This window comes from Physella acuta, unplaced genomic scaffold (assembly GCF_028476545.2).
Source record: "Physella acuta isolate Inbredline_101_S28 unplaced genomic scaffold, ASM2847654v3 ptg001162l, whole genome shotgun sequence".
NCBI classification, from domain to species: Eukaryota; Metazoa; Mollusca; class Gastropoda; family Physidae; genus Physella; species Physella acuta.
The window spans coordinates 256,283-275,988 of record NW_026732679.1 but is presented as its reverse complement, the minus strand read 5'-3'; the positions used below and the strand labels follow the sequence as shown (position 1 = coordinate 275,988).

The 19,706-nt window shown below is 37.4% G+C and overlaps 3 protein-coding genes across 3 annotated transcripts in view; 1 reads left to right on the top strand and 2 right to left on the bottom strand.

Moving 5' to 3' along the window:
* LOC131956575 (uncharacterized) overlaps positions 1 to 1,704 on the bottom strand; it is a 29,072-nt gene extending 27,368 nt beyond the window's left edge. Inside the window, exons 1-2 of the mRNA XM_059321095.1 lie at positions 1,532 to 1,704; positions 958 to 1,064 (exon numbers count right to left, since the gene is read on the bottom strand). Coding sequence (XP_059177078.1) covers positions 958 to 1,064; positions 1,532 to 1,704 — 280 coding nt within the window. The remainder of the gene's footprint in view (positions 1 to 957; positions 1,065 to 1,531) is intronic.
* LOC131956583 (uncharacterized) lies at positions 997 to 8,003 on the bottom strand. Its single transcript, XM_059321107.1, has 9 exons — positions 7,929 to 8,003; positions 7,234 to 7,577; positions 6,819 to 6,929; positions 6,354 to 6,412; positions 5,746 to 5,898; positions 5,290 to 5,450; positions 3,363 to 3,561; positions 1,532 to 1,786; positions 997 to 1,064 (listed from the first exon to the last, which is right to left on the bottom strand). Exons 1-6 carry the CDS (start codon positions 7,986 to 7,988, stop codon positions 5,392 to 5,394), a joined length of 786 nt encoding a protein of 261 aa, XP_059177090.1. The 5' UTR covers positions 7,989 to 8,003; the 3' UTR covers positions 997 to 1,064; positions 1,532 to 1,786; positions 3,363 to 3,561; positions 5,290 to 5,391.
* Positions 8,004 to 14,054: 6,051 nt separating this feature from the next.
* LOC131956574 (toll-like receptor 4) lies at positions 14,055 to 15,457 on the top strand. The gene has a single exon (XM_059321094.1). It carries the CDS (start codon positions 14,055 to 14,057, stop codon positions 15,441 to 15,443), a length of 1,389 nt encoding a protein of 462 aa, XP_059177077.1. The 3' UTR covers positions 15,444 to 15,457.
* Positions 15,458 to 19,706: the final 4,249 nt, after the last annotated feature.

The following is a 19,706-nucleotide window of genomic DNA, read 5'->3' as shown; positions in this document are numbered from 1 at the left end:
AGATAATTTAGTTTGAAACGATTTTAAACTTAGGGAAGGTAACTAAGAGGAGGCTGCTTTCACGGGGGGGGGGGGGTGTAGGGTGGGGGTTGGGGGAAAGGAGGGTGGGGGTAGTATCGTCCTTAACGACCTTCTGATAGTGTTTTAAAGCAAATATTTTCAGTGGCAGCATTGGTACTGTCGAATTCACAAATTATGAATTACTGAAAAGTATAAAATAAAACAACTAATAGTGGCGTATGATATGCAGCGGGTCGGCTCGTAAATCATAAATGTGTACTTTGTAAAACAGGCGATATAGTAAACCTGAAGGTCTATGGGACCTGTTTCTGTGACCTCAGCATATGAAGGGATAGTGTGGTCAGCACTATACCCAGCCGCATTTACTTTCCCTAACGTGAGTTAGGTACCCATCAGAGCTGAGTGGCCTCAGTGACGGAAGACTGATTCGAACTCGCGACTTCCGGGTAAGCAGTCTAGCTCTCTACCGCAAGGCCACTCCGTTCCATCTTTGTATGAATGGAGTTGAAATAAAGATGATTTGTGAGTTCCAAGTTTATTTGTTCCTCAGGGAGTATAGACGAAAAATTGTACGATTTAAAAAGTTGTATAAAATAAAACTTGCCTGTCCACAGGACACATTACTGTTATGTTCACGCCAACAGTTTTAAAATAACGTTCAATTTCATACCCACTAGAAAAAAGTAGGAAAAATAGACTGTTTAAAATCGCAAATTTAAATATTAACAATATTCACATAATATAAAATATAAAATTTTTACCCGTACTAATATAGCTGAGATGTATTTATGTTTCTTATCGGTTAACATGTATCCACGGATTACAACCAAATTAAAAATGTTGTAGGTCTAGTCGTACCAACCAGAAAATATTGATTGCTAAAGTTTTGATTGACAATTAGAATACAATAAAAAAAACAAGAAACTCACTCCAAACCTGCACTATACGCGCCTTCAATAATTTTACAAGCAAAGTGTTCGTATTTGTTCATTACGTTGTTTCCCATCAAGTCTTTAGCGTACATAAGTGACTCCATCGTAGCTCTGGAAAAATATAACAATAAAAGAAAATATTTCACATCAGCTCATCTGTGTCTATAGCATCATCTTGTGCACTAAAAAAACAAGCACAAAGACATTCTACCACACACAACTCAACCTGTAAGCAAATCACACATTTATACCTTAGTCCCGTACCCCAAACCACTATCAGTTATCCTACAACACAGCTCCAATACATTAAAGTACCAAACATCCCACATTTTCTACTTCAAAGTTCCCAGCCCTTGGGGTTAGCCATCTCTAAATCCGACTCCAATTTAGTCTTCCCCTCCAACGTTAATGTTCAACCATCCAAATCACTCGAGTGAACCCAAAAATCAACCAACTGAACTACAAAATCGTGACAAAGTTATTCAAATATCTACTTAGCAGTCTCAAATATTAATCAAATCAGCCATGAGACAAAAAAAACAAAAAAAAAACGACCATATAAAAACCCACGAACCTACCTTATCCCCCAAAATTTGGACATGCGGTAAAATACTCGTGCAAAAACTCCACCGTTGTAGTGCCCAGTTTTATTACTGTTCTGATCCTCAACGAAATGCATAGGGGGGATCTCTAGCGACATAATGCCAGAACCGTCCTTCGTTAGCCAGGCTCCACGGATCCACTCCACCATTCCAAAGATGTAAAAAAACAATGTCTGACCTAACATGTCACCAAAAGCTTCAGCGAATCCTTCTTTAGCCACACTGGACCCCCTAATTAGAGTCAACAACTAGTTGAAAACGATTATTTATTTTAAATTGTAATTTTAGATTATTCAAGACTAACACATTTGTGTTGAATACGTTTTCCAGTAATAATAGGCAGATAATTCTGAATCATCAGAAAAGGAGAAAATATTCATAGCACGAATATTTTGGATCAACCTTTACGTAAGATAAAATTAACTCTTGCCCAACTGACATGCAACGTACAAACTCTTAAAATAATTTCACAGGTAAGTTAGCCTTCAATAATTATTCTAATCTATGTTATGTAAAACTTTAGCAAAATCTTTCAAATAAACGACGTAATCATGAGGCCTACATAGACAGCATACCATTAAAAGTTTTATGATTAGTTTCAGCCAAAGCTTAGGTCAATACACTCATGATCACCAAAACAAAAACGAAAATTCATAACTTTTGAAAAATACTGCTTTTCATCAACTACGACCAAAGCTACGTTCACACTAGTGACATGCATGCTAGACATGTCTAGAAAAAAACCTTTCTCAACAAGTTATTGTTGTATGAAACTTTTTTTTTCACTCGAAACTTGTACACTAACTTGATGTGAGTTTTTTTTTTGTCTAGACGAGTACAGTATACATGTCGCAAGTGTAAACGCGGTATTAAACTTACTGAGTTACTGTATGCATGTTGTATGTAGTAGCGGACAAATTGAATGGATTTCTCCAATTGTTTATTATCCTATGTAGTTTATTGTAACTTTTCACTACTCTAAACAAACCTTACACTTTGGTGTCCTTAGCGAGTACCATGTGTCCTATTGTTTATGATCCCATGTAGTTTATTGTAACTTTTCACTACTCTAAATAAACCTTACACTTTGGTGTCCTTAGCGAGTACCATGTGTCCTATTGTTTATGATCCCATGTAGTTTATTGTAACTTTTCACTACTCTAAATAAACCTTACACTTTGGTGTCCTTAGCGAGTACCATGTGTCCTATTGTTTATGATCCCATGTAGTTTATTGTAACTTTTCACTACTCTAAACAAACCTTACACTTTGGTGTCCTTAGCGAGTACCATGTGTCCTATTGTTTATGATCCCATGTAGTTTATTGTAACTTTTCACTACTCTAAACAAACCTTACACTTTGGTGTCCTTAGCGAGTACCATGTGTCCTATTGTTTATGATCCCATGTAGTTTATTGTAACTTTTCTCTAAACAAACCTTACACTTTGGTGTCCTTAGCGAGTATCATGTGTCCTATTGTTTATGATCCCATGTAGTTTATTGTAACTTTTCACTACTCTAAACAAACCTTACACTTTGGTGTCCTTAGCGAGTATCATGTGTCCTATTGTTTATGATCCCATGTAGTTTATTGTAACTTTTCACTACTCTAAACAAACCTTACACTTTGGTGTCCTTAGCGAGTATCATGTGTCCTATTGTTTATAATCCCATGTAGTTTATTGTAACTTTTCACTACTCTAAACAAACCTTACACTTTGGTGTCCTTAGCGAGTACCATGTGTCCAATTGTTTATGATTTTAAGTAGTTTATTGTAACTTTTCACTACTCTAAACAAACCTTACACTTTGGTGTCCTTAGCGAGTACCATGTGTCCTATTTCATGTGCGACAACCTGCGGTGATGTGGCGTATGATGTAAACACATCGTCACCATCGCCAAACAGCACCGTTATATTGCTCTGATAACCGTTACGACCGTTGATGCCGTAGTGTACTTTCACAATGATGGGTGGTTTCTGTAGCTTGGTGTAGTTGAACCACTCTATGTTAAGAAAAAACACTGATAAACCGTTATATATATATATATATATATATATATATATATATATATATATATATATATATATATATATATATATATATATATATATATATATATATATATATATATATATATATATAGTTTAAAATTTCTGAGCCAATTGTTTTTTTTGGGGGGTGGGGGTGGGTTTTCTGAAATCAAAGAGTAAAATGCACAGTGATTTTTGTTATCACGATCTTACTCTGATGAATGTTCTATACATCAATATTTTGTCGTGGGCATAAGGGGGGGGGGTTGGCTCCGGTAAAAAAATCTTCTGAAATAATAGGCCTATTTTATTTATTTATTTATCTATAATTTAAACGCTAGAAATTTTTTTTTTCAAATTTTCTAAAAAAAATTATGATTTAATACCGTTAAATTTTGCATTGTTTTTGAAAATTCAAAAAAGTAGATATTTCTAGAATGTTTTCTGTTACAAAAACTAGCCAGCTGACTCTATTAGAGTTAGTAAAAGAAGGATCAATGATTATATGACTAATTAATACGAGAAAAATGGCCCGTTGAGGAAGGGTACAACGGGCGCTAGGCTGATAGTGCTGTCTCTTTTCTCTAAACTAAAACCAACCCACCCCCCCACACACCACCCCCGACACACCACCCCCCACCCCCACCCCCCACCCCCACACACCACCCCCCACCCCCCCCCCACACACACCACCACCCCCCGCACACACACCGCCCCCCACCCCCCCCACCCCCACCCCCCCCACCCCCCCCACCCCCCCCCCCCACCCCCCCCACCCCAAAACATGTCTACCGTCCCATTCAACGAAATATAATTATATACTTTTTCCAGTGTCCGCCCCCTCCCAGAAAATTCTACCCCCGCCCCCGAAAATTTCAAGTACCCCCACCCCTCTCCGGGGAGGAAAAAGTCTGAAAGAAACACTGGTGTCGCGCTTAGCCACTACCCGAAGAATTGCATTAAAGAAATTGCAAGAAAACCACTTTTTAGATTAGACACATTAATTAGGCGGTAATTTTATTATAGAGTATCGATGAAGAAATTTCTTTTGAGTTAGGGAGGGGGGGGGGGCTCAGACGTTCTTACGCGGGGGTGGGGCTTCGCCCCTACCCGAAGAATTGTATGAAAGAAACTCTTCACGCAAACCACTTAGATAAGACAAAATTTCCTTTTTATTCAATGTTTACTCTCCGGTTTGAGATTATTTTCTACTCTGTGCTAAATGTGTCGACGTCATACTTCGTTTTTCGAAATACTATGCATGTTTTTAATTTCCTTGTGTTTTCTCTAGAGCGTTCTTGTCAGATAGAGCGTTCTTGTCAGACAGAGCGTTTTGTCAGACAGAGCGTTCTTGTCAGACAGAGCGTTCTTGTCAGACAGACAGCGAAACTATTATTATAGACAGAGCGTTCTTGTCAGACAGAGCGTTCTTGTCAGACAGACAGCGAAACTATTATTATAGATGTTTGTTTATGTTTGTTTATGAAATTTTAGAACCAACAAAAAGTTGTTTTTTCAAGATGGCCGCCGTTGTCATGGCAACCAAATTTTCAAAAGAGTCTCTGATGCTTGCAAATATTTTCCTTTAAGTACCCAAAATAAATAAAACTTATTAATTAAGAACTTGTTTTTTTTCTGGAGTCTATCCCCTTAACGTGTTGAGCTTAGATAACGAAAAAGATATTTTGTCGTGGGCTTACCTTCTAGCATGTGCTGAGTTTGGGTGGCGTAAAAAAACGCGTCCAATGCGGGGGAAACGGCCTGATTGGCCAGGCTTAGAAATTGTTTGGTGCAGTTAAACTCTACTGGGTCCACTTTCTTGGTGACACGTTTGAGCCTTCAAGTCCCTGTACGTCCACAGCTTGATTGAAGATTAAAATAAAAACAACAACTGATAAAAAATTATATATTTTGTTATCTTGGATTAACGCTACTGTTTGGAATGTATTTAAATTTGTTTTCCAGTTTATGAGCAAACAAATAAAATTTAAGAAAAAAACTAAATATTTTTACTACCCAAATATTTAAGTTTAATAAATAGCATCTTTTTAACTGTTAAATTAGAATGGTATAAATGTGCTTTAGTTACGGTAATATACAAATGACATTTTCGTGCTTTGGGTACTATTAGTTAACACATTTAAAAAAAAGTTTACCTATTACATATTTGTTTCTTAAAATGCACCTTTCTCCATCATTTGAGAATGTGGTCTCCAGACAAAATGGTTTCCTGCCAAAGAAGATCGGTCCCTGATAAGCGCTGCCCCCTATACCAAAGGCACGGTTCTTGCAAGGAACTCCAATGTCAACTTTATTATGTGTACACGTAAATAAACATTCTTAAACAAATACGTATGAAAGTTCTAATTAGTTGATATATTTTTAGAATGTATGTTTTTAAAAAAATAACATTGGAAAATAATAATAAGCCAATGAAGTCTCTTTTCTATTTCAGAATAGGAAGTTAAAAAAAAAGCACACTTTTACTTTTAGTCTCAAGTTCCTTCTAGTTTAATTCATTTTTGTAGTACGTTTAAGTTACTTTTATAAGATGTTATTTCGTTCTAAGTGTCTGTCCTTCTGTCTGTCTTTTTGCCTGTCTGTTTAAATATATCATGTAAACAAATGCAAAGAATGTGTGTTGTATTTTACCCCATGAGTATAAAGATAATTTCAAGTAATTTTTTTAATTTGTGTCTGGATTGATAATTGACAAATGTGTTCAAAGAAAAACAAGAAAAAAATTTAACCCCAAAGCACTTACTTTTATCATAGCTGACTTTATTAACACGATGATAGCATTTGTCAATTCTGTAAATCACTCTGTGAGGTAAAAAGATAAGGATTTTCCATTACCATGAAATCTTTTACTAAATATATTCATTTACAGAATGTAATGAAATGTATCATCCGTAGATGCTATGTAGATTTGGTAAATTATTACTTAAAAATTAAATATTTTATGTTCGTGGTTCAATACAATTTCTACATAATTTACTTAATTTGAGTTTTTAAATTTTAAATTAAAAACACGTCTTCATTTGTTTGACATTTATAGCTAATTATATCAGGTAAAATTTAGTATGATGTTATTGCAATATTCACAGAACCGCATGTAAACGGTAACAACCTAGAACGATGTTTATTGACAATGTTTACTAGCGGTGTGAAGTTTGTAGAGCTATTATACTACGCTACAGTACAGATACAAGGTAAGAGAAAAACCTACTTGATAAATCCACCAGATGTATACTTGTAAAGGTAATACTCAACCTCCTGTGAATCATCACCAGTTACCCTCTCAGCCTGACCTGCTAGTTCAAAATACTCGTGCTCAATGCTGATAAGGAATAGAAAATCAACTTTTTTCAAAATAAAACTGGCACAAATACTTTTAAAAATTTCAGTAACGAGTTTAAATAATTTAAATAATATTTAAATATTATTGATATAAAATCAAATTGAAATGTTTTATTTTTTTTAATTACAATTAATCATTAACAAAAAAAATAAGATTAGATATTTTACATATACAGTTATTATTAACTTTAACATATTTTCAGTCCTAAACAATAATGGTAGAAAGATTTCCACGGGAGAATACAAAATCATGAACAAAGTATAATTTAATGAATAACCGTTACCGTTTAATTAGTATCAGGGCTCTTTCCTGTGATAGTGTGCATATCTTTTCAGATCTTTTTCTGAGTTGACTTTTTACTTCAATTTTTGTTTCGTCATTTCTGACAACTTTACTGGGTCCGTTTTGTAACTCTATGTCATTTCGCTTCGCTTTAATGTCATTTCGTATGTCAGACGCATCTGTCTGCTTTAAGTCGTGAATGTCATCAGTCTGTTTGTCAATGTCGTGGCTGACATTTAGAACCAACGTGTGATGTGTGAGAGACACAGTTTTATTATCATGAATCCTTCCAACACGTCTCAGTAACGGCCAAATAGGTGGGACGGGAGACTGCTGTACATTCACCTAGATTGGAAATACAATATCACTGCATTAAACAAATAGTTTTTCTAAGAAGGGCCAGCTAACGACATTCATCAATATTCTCACCTAAAACCACATTACAAATTCGAAACCATTTTAAATGACACCTTTTTACAAAACATATTTAGGCAGTTAAAAATAACTCTAGCTGTGCTGTCATTTGCAACATTAAATTTTAAATAAGCAAGAATGTTTAAAAGTTAACACACCAATATATCGCTACAAAAACTTTTCATTTATTGTTAACAACAACAAATTAACTTCTTAAAATGTTTCATTAGTGTTTACATTACGAGTTTGCTTCTTCATCAACATTAAAGGAAAACTTGTTACCATGAGTGACAAAAGGATGATAATCAACGTCATCTTTTCAGAAACAGCGAAAGACGTCATAGCTTAAGAAGTTACAAAACCAATTAAATCTCTTTGCAGTGTTCGTATAAAATGCGTGTTCTAAAGTTTTTCTGTTTTATTAAGTCTTTAACATACGTGTGAAGTTAATAATCGATCTCTTTATAAATGAATGTGGACTTAAGTATCGATTTCTTTGTAAAGGTCTGATGTCAAATAATTTGAATTTTAATGAAACATCTTACACCGATAATTTAAAACAAATTATTTTTATACAAAATTAAATAAACAACAAAGTACTACGTTTATTTTGGAATGCGTGATTTTCTCTAAATTCGAGTACAATTGGTAACTTTTTGTTGTTTGCTTTTTTAACACCAGACTAGTTGTATTTTTTTTCTTTTCTAATGAATGGTTGTGTGTTCGTTTAAGGTTGTGTGTCAGACAAGAATGTATCTGGAAATTTGAACAAGTTCGCTACATTATAAGTAGATTTGTCAAGATTTCTCACAAACCCACGGACATTTTGAACTAATTGAAAGCTTGTATAACTACTATAAGTTTTTAAAAAAATGGAATTCAGGGGAAATAACTGAGTAAATATTTGTAATAAGGTAACCATTAGTTGTATACCCTGACTGTTATCAATAGACGACCAGAGAAAACTAACTAGGTGGATTCAAGGGAACCAAGAAAAAAAATTATACGCCTGTAGCAGCTATACATTATAATTTCTTACAATAATTAAGAGTCATAATTATTTATTTTCTCTTACAATAGCCTTTGCATCCTTATTTTGTATACTTTGAAGAGAACAAAAATAATTGCTGGGTATTTTCCCTTGATGGTCAATTTTTTTGCACTACCAAGTGGTCTACCAATAATTTGATGGCAGGGATGTTGATACTGGCATGGATGTTGATATTAGTGTTGATGATGCAGGCATGAATATTGCTAATTTCCATACAAAACTTCGCCTGTCTAATGAAAGATTATATAATTTTATTCATAAAAGTAAATTTCTAGAAAGTGTAGATATCTTAAATAAATTATTTCAACAACTTTATAAATGATTAAATGTTATCGAAAAGTTTAAAAGGAATTTATTCCATAAGGATTTTATTTAAGTTTTGTGTAGACGGTTAAAAGGGCAGTCAGGGAACATATGACAGCTGATTATAGAAATGAAGGGAAGGCAGTAAACATATGACGAAGGCAGGGAACATATAGCAGGTGAATGTAGAAATAAATGGAAGGCAGGGAACATATAATGGATATGTAATAATGTGTTAAACCTATGACAACTTAAGTCTGATCTACATTGATAGTGGAGATGTACTAAACCATTCAACTTTAAGGATCTGACGATGTAATTTGATATTTGAAGACAATCCCTTCGTCTTTAGGACGGCACACAATGTTTACTGGGGACAAGATGGTCTGAGAACAGAGAGTCAATGTTTACCAAAAGCCAAATTATTATCTGTTTTGTTTGGCGAAAGTAATGGAAGAACCTAGTCACGCAAAATTAGTCCATCCATTAAATAAAATATTAATATTAAATATTGAACCCACCACACTAAAATATTTAGTTATAAAACAATTAAAAACAATTATTTGAATGTTTGAATAAAATAAATATGTGGTGTGCTAGTCGGCAATATAATATAGTAATGTCACCTAACTGTGTTCATAATAACAAGTTTTTGTAACATTGTACAGTACAGGATAGCAAAGGCGATAAGGTGTTGGATAAGTATAGATGTCAAGATTAGCTTAGAATAAGTATTTAAAATAGGCTGGTGGGTTTGGTAAAACGTAGCGGGGGGAAGTAGTTCAGTAAAATGGTGCAGGGGGAGGGGGGGGGAAGTGGTTTAGTAAAATGGTGCAGGGGAGTGGAAAGTAGTTCGGTAAAATGGTGCAGGGGGAAGTAGTTCAGTAAAATGGTGCAGGGAGAGAGGAAAGTAGTTCGGTAAAATGGTGCATGGGAAAGTAGTTCAGTAAAATGGTGCAGGGAGGGGGAAGTAGTTCAGTAAAATGGTGCAGGGAGGGGGAAGTAGTTCAGTAAAATGGTGCAGGGGGAGTAGTTCAGTAAAATGGTGCAGAGGGGGGGGGGAGAAAGTGGTTTAGTAAAATGGTGCAGGGGGAGGGGGAAGTAGTTCAGTACAATGGTGCAGAGGGAGGGAAGTAGTTCAGTAAAATGGTGCAGGGGGAAGTAGTTCAGTAAAATGGTGCAGGGGGAAGTAGTTCAGTAAAATGGTGCAGGGGGAAGTAGTTCAGTAAAATGGTGCAGGGGAGGGGGAAGTAGTTCAGTAAAATGGTGCAGGGGAGGGGGAAGTAGTTCAGTAAAATGGTGCAGGGGGAAGTAGTTCAGTAAAATGGTGCAGGGGGAAGTAGTTCAGTAAAATGGTGCAGGGGGAAGTAGTTCAGTAAAATGGTGCAGGGGGAAGTAGTTCAGTAAAATGGTGCAGGGGGAAGTAGTTCAGTAAAATGGTGCAGGGGAGGGGGAAGTAGTTCAGTAAAATGGTGCAGGGGAGGGGGAAGTAGTTCAGTAAAATGGTGCAGAGGGAGGGAAGTATTCAGTAAAATGGTGCAGGGGAGGGGGAAGTAGTTCAGAAAAATGGTGCAGTGGGAGGGGGAAGTAGTTCATAAAAATGGTTTAGGGGAAGTAGTTCAGTAAAATAGTGCAGGGGGGGGGGGGGAGAAAGTGGTTCAGTAAAATGGTGCAGGGGGAGGGGGAAGTAGTTCACCTCTTCTAAAGGATCAGTACCCCAGCAATACTTGGATTCACAGATGGCTCAGCTGAAGATGCCACACAAAATTTTAGGGCAGAAATAGAAGCTTTAGAGCATGTAGCAAACCTCCTGTCAGAACACCCTGAATCACCAAATAGTCCTGCAATCCCTAAAAAATCATGAGTCCTATAGAAAGGCACTAGAAAGGCTAATAAATACCTGTAGCAGAATTGTGCTGCAGTGGATCCCGGGCCACTGCCAGATCCAGGGTAACGAGATCGCAGACCAGCTGGCAAAAATTGGGGGAAAGAAACAACAATCGGAAATCTCGCTACACCCAAAAGAAATAAAAAGAATAATAAAAAAAAACGCAATAAAGATGATGGATATAATTTGACACGAAAACAACAATACATAATCTTTCGACTTATAACAGGCCATAACAGACTAATCAACACATGCATAAAAAACTAAAGGTTGGGTGTGGTGAAATGTGCCCTTGTGGCAAGGCCCCGGAAAATACGGAGCACGTCCTCCAGGAATGTTCTTTATATAGCCAGGCGCGAGTCAGACACTGACCCCTGCTCACCCCACTCAGGGAAAAATTATACGGGGCACCAGCTGAACTGGAGACCACAGTCCGGTTTGTTCACGAAGTTGGACTTGTTATCTAAATCCTCCACCATGTTCTCAATTAAGAACAAAGAGGAAGAAGAAGAAGCTTAAGTGACTTAAAATAAATGTATTGAGCTAGGTCTAGGTAGTAGTTGTTTATTCGGTTTTTCTCATTTTTTTCAAGTTTCATCTTTCTCTCTTTCTCTCTCTCCCACCCTATCCCTTTGTATATTTATTTCTCCTTCAATCCCTCCATCATTGTTACTTTTGTTGTTTTTTACTTTCTCGTATATACGAAGTATAGGGAAAGTATTGTAATCGTGCACAAAAATAATATGAAATTTTGACAGTTTTCACCGTATTACACCTCAGTCCTTCATCACATCCGGGGTATAGAGGACTTATTTTAATCAGGCAAAAATTATAAATACAAATATATAAACGTTTTGGCGTTTTATGCGTTATCGAGTCGTAAAAACTGGACTTTGCTATTCTTTGCGTATGTCTGTGTGTCTGTGTGTCTGTCTGTGTGTGTGTAAACACGATAACTTGAGTACCGTTACAGCTAGGTTGATGAAATTTCATATATAAGTATTTTATCAAAATCGTAGATAACCGGAAGTGGTACTTTTTCTTCTTGAATTTTTCAAAAGCCTATAAGTTGCGTACTATTTTATATAGATGCATGAAATTTCACACATAAGTAAAAGATCTAATTTTCTACCTTCCGTCAAATTTTGAGTAATTTCCGTTGACCAGAAGTACTAATTTACTCTATTTCCGATTTCTCAAAAATGCATGTAAATTTATAAAGTACTAATAATATCCCGCACTTTTATAAACATTTTATTAGGCGTTCACATGGTGTCGGACGGAGTGGTCTAGCGTAGAGAGCGCTGCTAACCCGTTAGTCTCGAGTTCGAATCCGAGTTCAAGTCAGTAGACCGTCCCTGAGTCCACCCAAATCTGATGGGTACCTAACTCCTGTTAGGGAAAGTAAAGGCGGCTGGGCATAGTGCTGACCACACTATCTCTTCATATGCCCAGGTCACAGAAACAAGTGAACACTATTTCACTTGCCCCATAGACCGTCAGGTTTGAAAGGGAAACTTTTCACTTGGTGTGCAATGCATTTTTTTACGAGATTCTATTCTATTATAAAAAGTTTAAGTAATTAAAAATGGATAACAAATATTGTCTATGTCCTGAGTTGCCATCCCTCGTAATTTTATATTAGTATATTCGAGAAAGTTTTGGGGGAGATCACTCCCGGTTTATGTTTTCAAGTTAAGGTAAAAAAACGGACCAAAGTATTTACAACACGTAAGGCGAGCTACTAAATCAAGTCTTAAAGTAAACCAGCGCGACAGTGACATTCTGTCCTCTACACAATGCGCCTCACAAATCTAAAATAAGCACACCGCTCGGCCATGTGATAGAAATCCATTTGACATATATAATGGAGGTTCGTTTATATACAATGTGTACTGTTTTCATTCTACTCTGGATAGTGAAGTTACATTTTATTTCTGCGGCTTATTCTTTTAACAATCAGCTGGATAATGAAGATCAAACTATGAGAAACACAGGGACACCTATTGAATATACTCAAGAGAGATCGCACACTCCTAGCGCTGAAATTGATTCGCCATGTACCACATCTCTGACTGAAGCCGAAGTTCTAGTGAACTGTAGCTACAGACACCTCACAGAGATCAAACGTTCCTGGTTTCATGAAAACACCACGACACTTTTACTCAACAACAATCAACTAGACACCATCCCAGGCCGAATATTTTCTAACCTGAAGAGGCTGAAAAATCTGACGCTGTCAAATAACGAAATAGAAATGTTGTTTAACGATTCTTTTGCCGGGTTGTATGAATTAACGGTCTTAAATTTGGAAAAGAATAATCTCAACCTATCTGCGACTTATCCATTTTCGTCTTTGTCTAGTTTAGTAGAACTTCATCTGATACATCAAAGATCAAATGATATCATAGATTATGTATTGCCGCGTAGTTTAACATATCTGTCTATTGATTTTAACAACGACACTCTAGAGTTCAGCCCTGAATGCAAAAAGATTACTAACCTTACCACTCTAATTGTGTCAGGTTCATTAACAAATATTTCTGATCACAGTTTTCAAAATGTGAAACATGTAAAGGAGTTGACTTTAATTGAACTTGACAATTTAGAGTATTTAGATCCAAAAGCTTTGCAACATTTCTATGATTTAGATGTTTTTATTTTGAAAGATACGCCGATTGGATTGAGAAAATCGTTTGCTCTATTTTCATATCTAAATTCAACAAAAATGTCTCAAATTCGCTTTGACGGGCTGCCACTAGATATTAATAAACCTGATGTAAGCGTAATGAGAAATGAAAGCTTCCTCACACAAGATATGACATTTTATGTGCGACAAATATGTCTGTCTCATTTTTCTCTCCAATCAAATTACATCATATTGATAGGTTTGAACTCGTTATTTAGTAAACCCTGGCAGCAATGTTTAAAACGTTTAGATCTCTCAGATAATCCTATTTTGGGTATTAGATCTGCAGGCTTTCAGCTCCTACTGCTGAGAAATTTAGAGGTTCTAATTTTAGAATCTTTTTTTTCGAGAGACCAGTACTTTAGAAATTTTTGGGAAGATCACGTGAACGAAACAGACGACGATCTAAGTCGGGAATCGCCAGTGAGTTCTTTGACGCAAGATAACGTAAGGCAAAGTACTGACGGAAAACATGAAATGGAAGAAACTAAACAAGGTGTTACTAGTGACTCCTCCACATTGTGCCCAACTTGTGGTTTTGTTAGAGTCTACGCCAACCCTTTCCTGAAAGCCTTGCATGCTCAGAAATTTACTCCAAGTGCTTCATTTCAAGTTAACTATTACATCGAGAACGGAGCTAACATAACTTATGTTGATTTCTCAATCAACGGATTTAGAGAATTCAATTATATAATTAAAGGACTGACTGGTATTAAAACAATCATTGCGTCTGGCAACAATATGAATTCCTTGTTGGTTAATTTCTTTGATTCGTTTAACACCGTTGAGAAACTAGCTCTGGCAGCATGCAATTTGGTGCCATCATTTTTATCACAGAACAGCAGGCGATTGTTTCAGTATTTGCCTGCGTTAGAGTGGCTTGCCTTGTCTTCAAACCAGTTGGACATTTTAGCACCGCAAACATTTGTGGATAATTTAAACTTGAAAGGGTTAAACCTCGCGTATAATCGGTTTCGGAATATTCCTTTTGATATTCAAATCACGCCAAAACTTTACGTGCTAGACATGAGAGGGAACGCCCTGACAACAATAGACGCGCCAACTCGTTCAGAATTGGAAACAAGATCACACACATCAGCAGGCTTCTATTTATATCTCGACGGCAACACGCTGTCGTGTGCCTGTGAAAATTTAGATTTCCTCTTGTGGCTTACATCAACTCATGTTATTCTTGACAACAATAGAAATTACACGTGCATTGATAACAGTGGTAAACTCAGGACTACGCTGGAATACAAGGACGTTGATAAACTATGGCGAGAGTGTTCGGGGCAGTATTTCTTTTATCTAAGCATTGTCTGTTTCAGTACTTTATGTATTGGGTACTTGCTTGTGTTTATTATCAATCATAAACTGACTTACATTATGTCGTATGTGTTACAATATTTTGGGAATTTCCGGTTGCATGATTGCAAAGACTACAAAAACGGTGTGTATATTGGGTACGCCGACAACGACTACGCCTTTGCGTGCCATCAGCTGTTGCCTTACATAGAAGACAAGCTCGGTCTGCGAACGTTTGTCCGTGACCGTGACCTTTTACCTTCGAGTGACGTAGCCAGCGGGATAGTCGACGCCATCAACGCCAGCTGGAGGGTGGTGCTGGTGTTCAGCGAGAACTTTCTGAGGGCGGACGAGTGGATGTGGTTTACCATCAGGTGTGCGGTGTACTCCCAGACACCTGCCAACCCAGCCCGGGTTGTGGTGTTGGTACACAGACGTCATGTCCACCAGCTGCCCACTGAGCTGCTCAGTGCCGTGACGGACGACAGCGTCATTGTCGTCACCAGGTGGGAGATGGATTACGTCATACAGCAAAAACTCAAAACTCTGTTAGGTCAATGACCTCACTATAATTTCAGTCAACTAATTAGTATGTAACAGAGTCGTAGCGAGGGGGGGGGACATGTCCCCGGGTTGGAAAAATAAATTAAAAGATTGAGGGGGGGGGTGCAAATCGGAAGCTTGAGGTGTAGGGTGCATATCGGACGGTTGAAGGGGGGGGGGGTGCAAATCGAAAATTTGTCACCCGGAAGGGTCGCTATGCCTCTCGTAATTAGATCAATGACCGTACTGTAATTTCAGTCAATTAATTAGTATGTAATTAGGCTTTAAAGGTCAATGACCGCACTTTAATTTCTGTCAACTAACTAGTATGCCATTTTGCTGTCTTGTGTCAGACTATATTCAAGTTTGTATTTTTCATTTTGTCATTGCACGGATTTAAGTGTTTGACTGGACAGTGAATGGACCACAGTTTACTAAAACTTGATATTTTATTGAATAGACAAAAGTTTAATTTGCTATTACAATTTGTTATTTAACTGTATGGATCAAAATTCAATTTCTAAAATTTAATAGTTTTGTTATTTGACCAAAGTTTAGCCAGCAACCGATGTTGAAAGTGAAATATTTTTTTCTCAGCAACATCCTGTTTTTCTGTGTAAACATAAGGCGGGGCTGAAACTGCATTAGTCATAAAATATCATTGTAGACATAAAATGTGTTAAACGCCAAAGGTAAACATAGGTGTTGTGATGTGTGTTTGTGAGACAACACTTGAAAACCAAGTCCGTATGTGATTTTATTTTCTTTGCAACGCAACGTACGGTAAGTGCCTTTTGGTAGCTGTAAAAGAATGGACCCCCCCCCCCCCATTTTATTTTCATTGTAACTCAACATACTGTAAGTGCCTTTTGATAGCTGTGAAAGAATTGACCCCAACCCGCAACCCCCCTCCTCCTCTAACCCCAGCTGTTATACCCTATTTTATTTCTGACTCCTAACTACAATATAATATGTCACTTCCCTCACAATAGTTTCTATGCTACAGAAATGTGTGGACTATTTGCTTACGTTTTAAAGCCAATATAACCAAAAGAGACTAAAGTTTGAGGGTAATGATAAAATGTAAAAACAGAAGAGGCGCAACTCTAAATCTATGCAAATCTTCATACGAAACAATCATATCAACTGGTAGGTGATATATTCACAGAAAAGCCATTGTTTTTAGCAAGGTCAATGGTCAGTAACGTTCTTTTTTTTTGAGGAAACACTGGTCGTGGTGTCAACACTTCTAACCTGATACACGAGAGGCATGGCGATTCGATACCGTGTGAAGTCGTGAGTTCGGATCCCTTTTGGCTAAAAACGATTGTCTTTTCTGTGACTATATTACCCGCAAATGTCTTTCTTTGGCATTACTATGTAAAATAATACTAAGTCTACATTTCTACTTCAGCTTTGTTGTGTCAGTGAATATCAAAATAGATTACATAGTCCTGTGTAGCTCTACATTGTATATTACTGTTCACATTTATAGAGTATGTATTTTAAAGCTGAACACAAATAATTTAATGACATAACTATCAGGGGCAAAATGAAAAGAGTCCGAACAAGGAAGGCCTAGAGACGTGACCTGGAAGAAGACACCAAGAAGATTGGATGCACCTGGGGACAGTTGGAGAGACTAGCCCAGGACAGAGATACCTGACACCAAGAAGATTGGATGCACCTGGGGACAGTTGGAGAGACTAGCCCAAGACAGAGATACCTGACACCAAGAAGATTGGATGCACCTGGGGACAGTTGGAGAGACTAGCCCAGGACAGAGATGCCTGGAAAACTCTGGTCAGCGGCCTATGTCCCAAGTGGGGCGACAGTCAAACCTATCTGAAACAATCACACATCGTATTCATTTTACGCTTTCATTCATGCATAGCCATTTTAGCTTTATTTCACTTGATAACAGAATTGTTTTTTCAATGTATTGAAAATGTCAGTGAATTTGATCATGAGAATAAGCCTGTATTGTTGCTATATCTCTCTGTTCAAAGGCATATTTTTTGTGAAAAAATATAGATAGGTTTCTACATTGTTATTTAGAATTGTGTATCTGATTTTACTAAGTTTAGTAAGTTAAGTTATGGCGGTCCATGAAGTACAGTTTCTCTGTTTCTGTGACCTCGGCATATGAAGGGATAGCAATATTGCCAGCCGCCTTTATTTTACTAACGTTACTAACGTTAGTACCCATCAGAGCTTGAGTGAACTTTGATCGCTAGACTTTCATGGTAGGGCAGTCGTATGCTCTACAATTCGACCACGCCATCCCATTTGACTTAACTCGTTTACGATATTTAAGAGCTTCCAGTGTACTTTTCGTTTAGTATGGGCTGTCTTTGAAGCAGATAAAGTAGAGTTCTTGTTTGTCAGAACTCGGCATATGGAATGAAAGTGTGGCTAGTCGATGTATAGCTGTCTTCGTTTTCCCAGTCTCAAGTTAGGGTACATTTCAGAGCTGAGCTGACTCTGAACGAGCTACAGATCAGCTACTAATAAGAGCTGAGTTGACTCAGAACGTCTACGGATCAGGTACTAATAGGAGCTGAGTTGACTCAGGGAAAACCTGGTGACTTGAACTCGAGATTATGACGCAAAAAATTTTTATACAGTAATCGAGTGCTCTACCAGTAGAACAAGCAGCCTCTTATAGTTGTAAATTTACTTAATTAACAAAATTAAAATATTCAAAAAATGAAATGTTTTTATGTCCCTAGATTTGTGATCAATAATGATTTAAATATAAAGCCTCAATTCGATCAGTTCCTAAATAAGAAATGTACACGCCTCCTATTTACTTTATAATTTTAACACCCGGCTAGAAAGTATCAAAACCGCATACCCAGTTTAATTGTCGCCTGTTTTGTTCCCACACAGCGTCTAAGACCTTTATGACAGCCAGTGAACAACCCTCGCACACAAATGCTCCATACAAAAGTAGGGTTTTATTTGAAAAGCCCAGTTGCTTTTTTTTTCTTTACAACGCTGCACCTGAAACTCCAGTGTACCGCTACAATATTTTCCACAGTTCAGTGGTTGAATATCTAAGTGGGCTTTATCGTGATCACATTTTCAAGTCAAGTTCGATGTCAGGCACCCGTTACCGCTAGAGACATTCTAGCTGCGTTTTCAAAATTTAAAAAAATAACCATTTTTTTGTAGGTAGTACCGTACTAGAACGGGAAGTCGTGGTTGGGTGATAGAACAGTCGACTACAGACCAGAGTAACTCGAGTTCGATTCCAGGGTATGCAATAAAATATTTGATACGTACAATTCTACAAGATCACTTCATATGCTGAGGTCACAGAAGCAGGTGAACTGTACTTCACTTGCCCTATAGACCGTCAGGTTTGAAAAGGGAACTTTACTTTACAATTCTACATTTTTAAATAAGACATAATTTTTTTTTTAAATTCTCTTTAGACCTAGTTTATATATTTCTTGACCAAGGCATGTGAAGCGAAGGTCAGCACTTTTCCGAGCAGCCTTTACTTTCTCTAACATGAGTTAGGTACCCATCAGAGCTAGGCAGGGGTGTAGCGAAGGGGGGGGGCGGGGGGTGGGGACCGCACCGGGTGACACCATTTAGGGGGGGGGACACCAAGGCAAAAAATAGCAAAATATATAGAGAAAAACTTGAGGGGGGTTCAAATCGAAAGTTTGAGGGGTGGGGGGTGCAAATCGAAAACTTGAAGGGGGTGCAAATCGAAAGTTTGAAAGTTTGTCCCCGGGAAGTGTCGCTACGCCTCTGGGGGGGGGGGGGTGACACACCATTAAGTGCCGCACCGGGTGACACCCGACCTCGCTACGCCACTGGAGCTAGGTGGACTTAGCAAATTTCTACTGATCCCGGATTCGAACTCGAGATTTTTGGTTAGCAGACTAGCGCTTTACCGCTTAGAGCCATAATCAGCCATAATAATATATACTTTATTCACAGAAAAGAGAGTCGTTCTTGTTGTTTTTTTTGTCCACTGTGGCATGGTTGTTTAAAATGAAATATGTAACCACACAGAAAGAGAAAGTGTGTGTGCTAGGGAGAGGAAGTGTATGAACGCGAGTGTGTGGAGGGTTGTTATTTTATTCACCGGCCTTAAACCCTTGCCAGAAACAAGAGGTCATCGGACCAGGTTGTTATTACTTTAAGGCTGTAAACTGCGCACATTGAATTGTAGCGTAGTCATCAGAGCTTCAGCTTGTCACTATTAAGTTTACTTATTACTATTACTGCATTAGCTGCTGAAACTTTATTGCTACTTTACCA

Coding starts and splice junctions, on each gene's coding strand:
- LOC131956583 (XM_059321107.1), bottom strand. CDS start 7,988: ATGACGTCTTTCGCTGTTTCTGAAAAGATGACGTTGATTATCATCCTT. Junction 5,899..6,353: donor TAAAGTCAGCTATGATAAAA/GTAAGTGCTTTG, acceptor CACATAATAAAG/TTGACATTGGAGTTCCTTGC. Junction 5,451..5,745: donor AAGAAACAAATATGTAATAG/GTAAACTTTTTT, acceptor TCTTCAATCAAG/CTGTGGACGTACAGGGACTT.
- LOC131956574 (XM_059321094.1), top strand. CDS start 14,055: ATGGAAGAAACTAAACAAGGTGTTACTAGTGACTCCTCCACATTGTGC.